This window comes from Hipposideros armiger, unplaced genomic scaffold (genome assembly GCF_001890085.2).
Source record: "Hipposideros armiger isolate ML-2016 unplaced genomic scaffold, ASM189008v1 scaffold_25, whole genome shotgun sequence".
NCBI classification, from domain to species: Eukaryota; Metazoa; Chordata; class Mammalia; order Chiroptera; family Hipposideridae; genus Hipposideros; species Hipposideros armiger.
In genome coordinates, this window is record NW_017731375.1 from 3,840,938 (window position 1) to 3,852,545 (window position 11,608).

General features: G+C 45.3%; 1 protein-coding gene across 1 annotated transcript in view; it reads left to right on the forward strand.

The window, feature by feature from the left end:
- DOCK2 (dedicator of cytokinesis 2) overlaps positions 1-11,608 on the forward strand; it is a 398,948-nt gene that overhangs the window by 134,324 nt on the left and 253,016 nt on the right. Inside the window, exon 23 of the mRNA XM_019635935.1 lies at positions 8,189-8,337. Within this exon, the coding sequence (XP_019491480.1) occupies positions 8,189-8,337 (149 nt within the window). The remainder of the gene's footprint in view (positions 1-8,188; positions 8,338-11,608) is intronic.

The following is an 11,608-nucleotide window of genomic DNA, read 5'->3' on the forward strand; positions in this document are numbered from 1 at the left end:
CCCCAGGGCCTTTGCATGTGCCGTTTCCTCTGCTTGGAACACATGTCCCTGAGATCTCCTTAGGTTGTTCCCTTTTCGCTCTCAGGTCTCAGCTTCAGTGTCTTTACCTCGGAGGCCTTCCTGACTGCCCCAGTGGAGCAGTCTTCTCTGCCCACCCCAGACTCTGTGTCTCATGTTACCCCATTCATTGTCTCACCAGCAGCTGCCAGTGTTGGTTGTTACAGCATCAGCGCTCAGTGCTTTGCCCGTGTCTCCTGGGATCCACGCTCGTTTCTACAGATAGCTCCAGGAAAGCTTCTCAGCCAGCCTGCCTCACAGGGCTGCTCTCAGGCTGCAGGGGCCTGCACGGCCTGTGCACTGAGTGCCTGACACTGTCCATCCCCAGGGTCTCAGTACTCCAGCTGCTTTGCCCTGTGGCCCCCACTGTCTCCAGGCCTCCCCCTACGTGAAACCTGCCTGCTTTTGCACCCTGCCTGGCCTCCTTCCTGCCATTCCTCTTCCAGCATTTCTGGGACACCTCCTGATAAGTCACCTTCACCCAAACCTCATCTTAGAGCTTGCTTCTGGAAAATCCGACCCAAGACAATTATTATCCCCTTAAATTGTTTCTGATACTCCACTAGCATATAATATTCATGAGAACAGTGCCCCTTACAGTAAATGTTCACTGATATTAATAGAACACATAGAGACTATCAGAGTTTATAAATTATGTTTATAATCAGTGTGACATTTTTTTAGACTTAAACGTACCCATAGTCTCTTAAAAAAACCCCAGCATTTACTTATCCATTTACCCTCCCTGCTTGTCACTATGCTTCTAAATGGCAAACGCCACCTTATTACAGGGCATTTACCTATAGGTTTAGTACAATTGCATGTTTTACATTAAATAAAGGGGATATAAGGCGAAAGCAATAGTTTGGTTTGGACTTTGAACGGGTATCTAGAATAAAGTTCTGGAAGTACTTCTTTAGGGTTTTACTGCCTAACTGTATTTTCACCCCTCAAAGATACCTGAAGAGGACTTTCAGAGTTGCTGACTTCTGAAATCTCTAAATGGGCCATTTTGCTTGGCAGGGGAGATCTCTTTGGGCCCTCAGGTTCATAAAGTCAAGACGTACATCATGGCGGAGGCAGGCTGGATGGGAGTGAGTGATGGCTCTGGATATTGTAATTAGCCGTGTCCCCCAGGAGGTGAGGAAGTGAATCATGAGGCGCTGCTGAAGAACGCTCTGGGGGAAGCGCCAGTCGAGTTGTAAAAGCCTTGTAACCTGATCTAGACGATGAAGTTTGTGGATACTTATTGATTTCCTAGTGGGTGGAATGACTGTTCTTCCTGGCACACTGGCTGGAGGAGGGAGCTGTGAGAACAAACAGCTATCTGCCAGACCAGTGGGGTGTCTGTGGAGGCCCCCCTTCATGTCTAGCTGATCAAATCAGGTGGCCTCTGGCATCTGCCAATGCCTCCCCAAACCAAATGCAAGAAAAGCTGCCCAGCAGAGCTGGACTTACACTGCTCAGATCTTGGCCAGCAGAATTGGGGATTTTAATGAGGGGTTTTTCCCTGCTTGCCCGAAGTCCTGGGGGCAAGGCGGGGCGATCCTTGACAACCACAATTTCCTCACCATCGCCCAAGAGGGTTGAGCTGAGCTGAATTCGCCGTTCAGTCAGTAGGATCTTGGCCAAAACAGCATGAGTTTCACTTTAAAGCTTGTGAAAATTGAATAGGACTGAAGGATCGATTAACCCATGACAAGTTAGGGGCTGGCTGTGAGCTGAGTGACACTCCCAGTGAAGGCTGCGGCAGGCAGGCCTGTAGACACGGGGTACCCACACTGAGGAAGTGACCGAACCCCTGACACAGCCATGTTGCGTGTTTAACCTTTCTCCCCATATGAGAGAGGGGCTGCAGGATGTACTCAAATCTCTTCCTTCTGCTGGTGGAACCAGCATGTACCTGGGATTGTAGATCGGCCAACATTTGCGTAGCGGGGTTGTATTGTGCCAGTCTTCGTATATTCTCTGAATGATTCTTTCGATCTTCCCTAGCTCCATCTCAGCTTCAGGGAGGAGAGGGGTAATGGCTTCTCTGGACGGACATCGCGTTCTATGCAAATGCCGCAGCTGACCCTCCCGCAGGTCTGGGATGGGCTGCATGCAGATTGGTGCAGGGCTGGTACTGAACTTCTCAGAAAACCTAGAGGGGTAATGGTGCACCCAACTACTGGAGAATTTAGAAGGTGGGGCAATTACACCTTTTGTTTTCAGCTTTGGGCCTCAGCTTCATTTCTGGGCTGATGCCAGGGATCTCAGCCAGTGCCCGCAGAGTGGGGCAGATGGTAAGATAGAAGTGGGGGCTCCAGGAGCACAGAGCAGGGCCACCCAGTTTGGAGTTGAGGTGTCAGGAAAATTGTGCTAGGGGATTTGGCATCTCAGTGACGGCCTAGACTGCAAGAAGGAGTTAGTCAGGTGAAGATGGGTGGGATAGAGCATCACGGGCAAAGAAAAAAAGGTGCAAAAGCTCAGAAGGAGGAAAGACCGTGGCTGGGACGGTGTGGGAGGTGGAGGGTGACGCGGTGGAAGGGCTTGGTCACAACGGGCCTTCAGCTGGGTCAGTAGGACAGTAGGAAACCTGAACACATCAGGGAGGGGAGTCCTGTGCTCAGGTTTGTTTTAGAAAATTCCTACTACTGAGACTGGAAGTGGGGAGGTCAGTTTGGGGGACTTGGTACAGAGGATGGAGAAGGTGACTCGGGGCAGGGTGGATATGACTTCCTGGTGGAGTGGATGTGGGCAGAGAGAGGAGGAAGCAGATGTGCTCGGTTGACTGTGTGACGGGGATGTCTTCGCCCTGAGAGCGAGCAAAGGAGAAGGAGCAGACCTGTGGGGAGATGGGACGTTCGGATGTGATTCTCAGGTGTGTTTCCCTCGTGGAGCTGCAGCTGGGGCTGAGGTCAGCTGATGTGTTTGTACCCTGATGCCCGTCATGGTGGTTTTCCAAAGTGGACAGAGGACCTCCATTTTGTTCTTTCTGGGGCTGATATTAGGGAGAAGGAGGCGAGGAAAAAGCCCATCTTATATGCAGTGTCCCTGAGTCAGGAAGTGATTCCAAACCATATCAATTCAGGAGAGCTATGCATTCAGGCAGTAGCACCTTCTGCCACAGGACAAAATTTTCTCAAACAAGGAAGAAACCAGCGCCTAGAAGCACTGCATTTTCCCCTCTGCAGTCACTTTGACCAAAGAGAACTCTTTTCTATGAAAAGATTGAGTTGAGTAGCTCTGTGGGTTCCTAAGTGCCTGGTCTGAATTACAATTTGGACTTGTCACCCGATGGCAGGTCTCCCAGCCTCTGTCAGGCATCGGGTCCCCAGGCTGGGTTTGCAGGTCTCTAATACTCCTTGCCTCTGCCTACAAAGATTGATCTAAGACTCGGCCATATTTATCTTATAAATCATGTGTGTTCGTTTGCTTAACAATGAAGCCACAATTTAGAGATGTTGCTTCCTGAACCTTCACAGACTAATATAATTTCACGGCTCCAATTACAAATGAGAAAAATTATTTCATCTCAAAACAGAGGAGCCAGACGTTTCTGAGAAATTGTCGTTAACAAGGAGACAAAAGTACTTTCTGAAAAACAGGCTACATTATTAATGCCTTCCTCAGCTAAAATCTTGCTGACTGTCAGTACCCAGAGCCTTTGTCTTGTGGGGATACTGGGTTTGTTAATCTGTAAAGCAGATGACTTTCAGACTGAGAAACCCCCGCTTCCGCTGGGGCCTGGTCTGCACCTCCCACTGCCTCAGTGGGTTGTAAACAATGCAAACACGTCCACTGCCTTTCCACCTAGCAAAGGTATCCTTCCTCCTGCCACTTGCTCTGAACCTATATTTTATGGAATCCTAGAATTTTTGGTGGGGCTCCACAGTCATTCAGTTCAACCCCTCATCTGAATACTTTGAATACCTCCTTGTCACCCCTAACCATCCACAGCTACCTACTACTTAAATACTTCTAGGGGTGGAAAGCTTCACTGTCAGTTTTTTTCCATGAGAAGTTACTAATTTAGCCCAATTTTAAGTAGGATTTAAAGTCCAGTACCTTCCCAAGGAGATCTTTATTAACGTCTGAACTCTCCCAACTGGCCTTTCCCTTGGATTCGTATCGTTGTAACGGAATCTAGCTGAGGTGTCTGAACTAGAATGCCAACACTGTGACCCCTTAAGGAAAAACCTGACCTTTTTCCACAGCTGTGTTTTAATGGCCAGTCCTAACAGCGTGCTACTCCCAAGAGGTAAAGGCACCAGGTTTTCTCTTGTCCATGTAAGTCGGCTTCGTATCTCTGTTAGCTCTGTGGCTGTGATGCACAGGTAAACCTTGGCCATTCCCTCCCATCCCCAAATAGGGACTGGCTCTTGGGGAGCCCTCAAAAAACGTAGTAGGCAGACTGACTATGTGAATGAATGGTTTCATTAACTACCTGAGCTGATTAATCCTTTTTCTACCTACCTTTATGTATCTCCTTGCTGGTCCCATTTTACAGATGGAGTTTTAACCTTCAGTCACAAAAGGCTGTTTTAGACTTTACAATATTGTCTTCTTTTACTTTAAACTCAAAGCAATTGACTGCTCTCGATCTGTTTCTTACTACCTTCCTTTAAAGTCTTATCAACCCTATAGCTTCAACAGAAGACAAGACTGTTGTATCAGAAGCTAGGAATCTAGAGAGGTGGAACCGAGTGCTTTGTTATTCCCTGGGCGACTGCAGGGCCATATTCTCTGCTCTCTGCCCTTGGGTCTTTTCCTCCTGCAGCTACCCTGTACACAGCAGTGACATGAATCTCCTTAAAACACATCTTTTGGTGACTCCCTTTTGCCCAGAGAACTGTAAGAACAAGACTTTTTCAATTTCCTTTGTTAGAATCACGAATTTGCAGCAGTTGCAAACTTAAGTTTTCAAAAAGGGAGACTTTTCAATCCTTAGGTAACTTAATAAGAGAAGGCACAACTCATTTTCTGGTTGGGTTTAATTATGACAATATCAGTGAAGGCAGAATTGGAAAGTTAAGTTTCATGCAGTTGGTAAGGTCATTCATCTCCCAATGACAAACTACAATTTCAAATGAATTCATTTAGTTTTTCTACAACAAGCATTCTAACACATAATTTCCTCTAACAAACAAAACATATCAAAATTACAAGTTAACATTCTTTAGAGGATAACTTTTAAAACACACTCCAGAGTGAACATTGCAAGGACGTTTATTTACCATTTTTAAATAATAGATCTGGACAAAAATTCAACTTAATGGTGACAAGATATGCACTAATATTTGTCAATTTTATGGTGACAAGATATGGACATTTGCATACCAATTACCATAATATTTAACTTAAAGGGTAATGGCAAACTCAATACCTTGTACTCTCACAAGTCCGTAGGCCAACCATTTTTTTGAGTCCAAATTAAGCACCTTTGAACCTATGGTTGAGTGGCCTATGATTTCATCTACAATTTTGAGCAAAGCTGAATCATGGTTTTTTTTTTCTTTTTTGCCTGTAGTTTTCTGTTTGCCTAGAACTATAACCTAACATCTCCCATTGCATGTAAGAACTTTCCTTTTAAGTGCTACCTCCCATTATTCTCCTTTCAAAAGACTATTCTATCTACCCAGATCTATGTACCCAAAATCACTCTCTGTTCTCTAAACCCCCACTCTTTCTATGGCAATATTATTTACTTATTAATGATCATCTCAAATGATTCCTCTTCCATTCACTCAACCAAGATTTACTGAATTGCAGCTGTGATCCAGGTACTGTGTTAGGCACTTGAAGTTTGGTACAGCTCTCATGGAGCTTACACTTTGGTTAGATGAATGGACATTCATTAATTACACTAATTAGAATTGAATTACAAACTGAGATGGGTGCTCCTAAAGAAGGGACATAATTCTATCAGGGCCTGTAAAGTCTTCCATGAACCTTGCAACCCAAGCTCATGTCTCCCTCCTGAAGCCCGCAAGGCATTTTATGACTCTGCCAGCTGCGATTCTTTGGTTGTGAACCACAGAAACCTCTTCTGGTAAAGTCAGGTAAAAACAAATGCATTTTGAAGACAGGGAATAGTTCATAGAATCAGAGGAAAATCTGGGGGGCCAGACAGAAAGGAAAGACCCGAAACAGCCCTGGGAGAGGAAGCAGCAGGCACCCATGGCAGCCGCCTCCGGGCTTCTGCGCAGAAAGCCAAGGTCTTCATCTATTGGTTGAGCGTGCAGGCTCTGCCCTCAGGGTGGAGCCACGCTTACCAGCTGTGTACACTTGGGCAAGTTTCCTCATCAGGAAATGGGGAAATAATAGTATCGACTTCCTAGAGTCATTGTAAAGATACTGATGCAATTCATGCAAGACACTTAAAACAGTGCTTGGCACCTTGTAAACAATCTATCAACAATGTCAGCAATTACTGTTATCAAAGTTTCCTCAAGAGTGAAATTTTGAGGGTCATCCTAATTAGGGTCAGGTGTCCAGCCCTTGTCCAAAGGAGGACAGGGAACCTTATTATACACGACCCCCAGGATTATGTCCCATAGCAGGGTGGCTTCCAGAGTGAAACCAGGGGGCTGTATCAGAAGAAGGTATAGACTTTGGCTGAGAGAAAAAGAGATGTCCTCTGCTTCTGTCCACCTTTATCTTATTCTATCTTCTGCCATTGTTTTTATTGCTAATCACCTGTGTCAGATTTTAAGTATCTAATGGGCAAGAACCATGCTTATTATCTCTGTACTTCCAGAAATACAGTGCCTCTCACATCAAAGATGTTCAATATCTATTTGTTGTATTAAATTAAAATGATATCCTGGTGTAGATGATTCACATCTCAGCTCAAGAAGCATCTGGGTGGACATGGCTTGAAAATTTGGGGTATTTTTTTTTTTTGGTACCTCAGGGTTTCCCATTTTCAAGAGACATATAGAAACAATGCTGTGTAGGATTTCAGAACTTTCCAGAAGTATTCTGAGATAGCAGTGTCAAAAGAGATACCTCTCTCTGCAAAATTTATTTAAAATAAAAGCCATTGTGCACAAGGATGCAAGTGAAAGGTTGTTCATTTTTGTACTGTTTGTGCCAGTGAAAAGTGTCCATCAATAGAGGTAAGACTAAATAAGGAAATATACCCATAATAGAAAATACTATAAAACAGGTACACATAATTAAGTTGATCCCTATATGTAATAACTTAGAAAGTGCTCTAAGAAATATTGGTAAGTGAAAAAAACTCAAGGTACTCAACAATACATTCAGCATAGTTCCTTATTATGAAAGACAAACAAAAACAGGGGGCTGGCCGAGTGGCTCAGTTAGTTAAGAGTGCAAGCTCTGAGCAACAGGGTCACCGGTTTGATTCCCACGTGGGCCAGTGAGCTGCACCCGAGCTGAGCTGCTGCTGAATTGCTAACAGGTGGCAAGATGGTCACCTGGTGAGAACATGTGCCCCTAACAAGGTTGCCAGTTCAATTCCCGCATGGGATGGTGGGCTATGCTTATCCACAACTAAGATTGAACATGGCACCTTGAGCTGAGCGGCTGTGAGCTGCTGATGGGCGGCCAGATGGAGACTGGACTTGGAGCTGAGCTAGCTGCGCCCTCCACAACTAAGATTGAAGGATAACTTGGCTGTTCCCCTTCCCCAATTCCTAACACTGTTCCCCAACTCCAGTTCCCCAATGAAATCTTTAAAAAAAAAACAAAAAAACAACAACAAAAATGACACTGTATGTTTTATACTGTATCAGTATACATACATAAAACAAAAAGATCTTAAAGGTTTATCATCACAGTATGATATGACTGACTTAAATGAAAGACCAAATCCAAATGATGCTAATCGGTTTTATATTGGTACATTTTTATATTTATATACATATATACATTTGTATATGCATCCTCATATACATATACATATGCATAGACTAATGGGTTACCTCTAAGGAGCAGGGTTTAGGGGAGGGGCCAGAATTGTGAATTATGTTCTCTGGAAATCTTACCCTAATTTAATATTTAAATTTTTACAAGGAGAATATATTCATAAATTATTCAATGAAAAGTTATCTAAACATGAGAAAGGAAAGGAATTGGAAAACGAGGAAGCTCAAGTGCCTCTGAACTTGCTTCCTTCCAGAATGCCGGGACATCCTGCTTCCTGTCATCACCAAAGAGCTGAAGGAGCTGCTGGAGCAGAAGGAGGAGATGCCGCACCAGGTGCAGGAGAAAAAGTTCTGTGTCGAGTTGCTCAACAGCATCTTGGAGGTGCTCAGCTCTCAGGACGAGGTGAGTCCTCGCGATGAGGCAGCTTCCCTGCACTCAGACCAGGGCTGAGTTGATGAAGCTCTAAAATATTGATGCTGATGAATAGTCGTTGAAGTCTAAAGATAAAAGTCAGTGGCTTGCTCGGTGGGCCTACTTTTCCTGTGACGAACCCCCATGACTGTGAAAGATGACTTGGGGACTTGAGTTAAGCATGTCGCATTTGTCAGCGTATGTCTCGTTGAACAGTCCTTCTCATGGTGTAGGTCAGCCATAATGCAGACTTGTTAGATGACTCATCCGTTATTAAAGCCTGGTTCACCCGGACAGGAGGGGGAGTTGCCTATGCCTATATGGCCAACCCTCCCACTTCCCCCCCCCAAAAAAAAACCGCTCTTATCTGCTTTCTTAGCTGATTTATTTTGGTTTTGTTTCTCCAGTTATCTCCTGTGGTGGCGAAAATGGTTAAAGCGCAATCCGGATGAACAGATTGCTCAGGCCTAGTCTCTAGAGATGGGGTGGGGAGGGGATGTGGGGGGGAGGCGGCTGTGACAGTCAAGCCCATGCTTACTTGGTAGACATCACTCAGATTATGTACGGTGAGACTACACGGCAAGTTTCAGAGGAGTAGGTGGAGGGCTTCCAAAGGGAGAATCTGCAGGAGACAGTATGGCAGACGGGATGCAGACAATGGGAAAGACTGAGAGGCAGAGAGCATACGCAGGCCTAGGATTCTTAAGACTTGGGAGAGGGTAGTAAGGCTCTTGATCTGACTCAGGTTCCTTCAGCGAACTCATCTTGTCCTTGAGTAATGTTCATGAAGTATCTGCCCCTAGGTGGGCTTGACTCAGAAGACTGGGTAGAACCAAATAAGTAATACGTCTTTGCTAAGTGTTTGTGGTAGCGTTCCTCCCTGATACCTGAAAACACTCAGAGAAGGGCTTCCTGGATGAACCGTATCTGAAATTCACTATATTAGAAAGCTGCAGAACAGTTTTTCTTTACTGCTCGTATCCCATGGTCAACGATTATTATCAATTTCTTTGTGCATGTCTCTTTTGTTTTTCCCATTCCTACCATCCTAATTAAGGTGCTTTTTATCTCATTATTAGGTAAGTGCGGTAGTTTGTGTGCTTCATTCATTCATTCATTCATTCATTCATTCATTCATACATATGATGTACCAAGTGTGTGCCAAGCATTGGGTACACAAAGGCATGCTCTCTTTTCTTAAGAAAATCTTTACAGACATATAAAAAAGCAATTGCAGGGCCGGCCGAGTGGCGCGATGATTAAGAACTGGCTTCGGATGCCAGAGGGCCCCGGTTCGGATCCCACATATGAGGACCAGTGACACTGCCCTCCACAGCTAAGATGCTGAACAACAGCTCAACCTGGAGCTGGGTTGCCGTGAGTCGCCGGCGACGGCGTAGGCTGCAGCCCCTGGTGGCAGTGGGTTGCCATGGGCTACCGTGTGTAGCCAGCAGCCAGCGTGAGCGGCCAGCAGCCGCAGTGAGCGGCCGTCCAGAAGCCGGTGACTGATCTGCCTCGCCCAGGAAGAGCGCAATGATGGTGCCAACTTGGGCCAGTGAAGCAACGTCCTCCACAACTAGACTGAAGAACAAAAAAAACGACAGCAACTTGTCTGTTCCCCTTCCCCCATTCCCCAGCACTGTTCCCATCCCCCCAATTCCCCAATTAAAAAAAAAAAAAAAGCAATTGCAATATAATATAATGACTAAAAGCTAGATGCGTACTAGGAGTACTGGAGCTAAAGAGACTTTGAGTGTGTGTGTAAGCATTTTTGTCAAGGAAGCCTTCACAAAGGAAGTGAAGCTTTATCTGGGTATTCAAGGGTGAATAATTAATGATCACAGCTGCTGTATTATTGGCTGTTTTCTAGGCACTGTGCTAAATACAATCCATGCCTTCTTTCTGCTTACCCTAATTGGTGCTAAGGATTATTATGTCCATTTTACAGATGAAAAACCTGAAATCGTGAGCTTAACTTTCAAGGCCAGGGAGCAAATAAATTATACAGTCAAAATTCAAACCCTGGTAGGTCAGACTTCCAAATCTGCATAATCATAGGCCCTGGGAATACCAAGGCCTGGCCTTTTCCTTCTCATTTTTGTTCTACCCTCACCCTTTTTCTTGGGGAGAGGGAGGATAATATCTCAAAGCTTGGATGCTCAAGGTTCCCTCTGTGAGTGTTATAATGGTGGTGTTTTCATACGCACATTCACAAGCCAGTTGCTGAACTGGTTCCAGTCTTTGCGATTTGATCTTTAAAAACACATTTTAAGGGAGAGTTTGGTCTTACTCTCTCTCACTTACAGTGTAAGGACATGAGGGTTGGCCATTGTTTCTCTAGAAACATCCTAAAGCATGTTGCCTCTTCCTGCAGAAAAGAATTTCCAATGTTCCTTACGTTGCACTAATTCTCAGATCCTTTTTTCATGGAGAAAACATCCTGGATCCTTGGAACTATGCCCGTAGACCCAGTTTGAGAACACACTTATAACGGGCTAACTGCCAACTTCCTGACTGGGGTGGGAGGATGGCCCCAGCACACTGTTCATTTGTTAAGCAGTGATGCTGAGGCTCTGCCCATCCCATGACAGTGGCCCCCTAGAGTTCTGTCCTGACAGGTCGCCATCAGTTTGCACATTGGGAAACACTAGATAAGAGGCTGCTGTCCCACACACACACCCTGGGAACTTGGGGCTCCAAAGCTGAGAAGCGAGCGCAAGGCTCTGAGCTCCCCTTAGGGGATGGCGGCATCTGGACATGAGGTGTGTGTGTGTGTGGGGGGGTCACTCTTTGTTACCCCTGAGTGCACAGCTTTTATAATGCCTTCTGACTGTGGGGACGAGCCAGCCCCTTTCCTAGCGTGAGCAACTATCTTTGCGAGATGAGTTATTAAATACTATTATTACCATTAGGTTTGCTACAAGGTTGTGATGCTTTCGGAGCTTCGCATCTAACCTTTCCAATCTCATGAAGACAGAAATCTCTCCTCTTCTCAAAAGCTTTTTCTTTGATGAAGGAGATTGATCCAGTAGCCATGATTACTTTGTGCTCAGCTGAAAATCAGAAGTTCCAAATATCTACCTTGAGTGTCTTTTGCTCTAGTATGTAGTGGCTCTCAGCTCTGGATGCACATTTATGTCACCCAAGGAGCTTTTCAAAGCAGCTGTGCCTAGGCTCCAGCCCCAGATGTACTGATTTAATTGATCTGGGGTTATCAGGGGGCATTGCAATGATAGGTTTACCAGGTGATGATAACAGACAG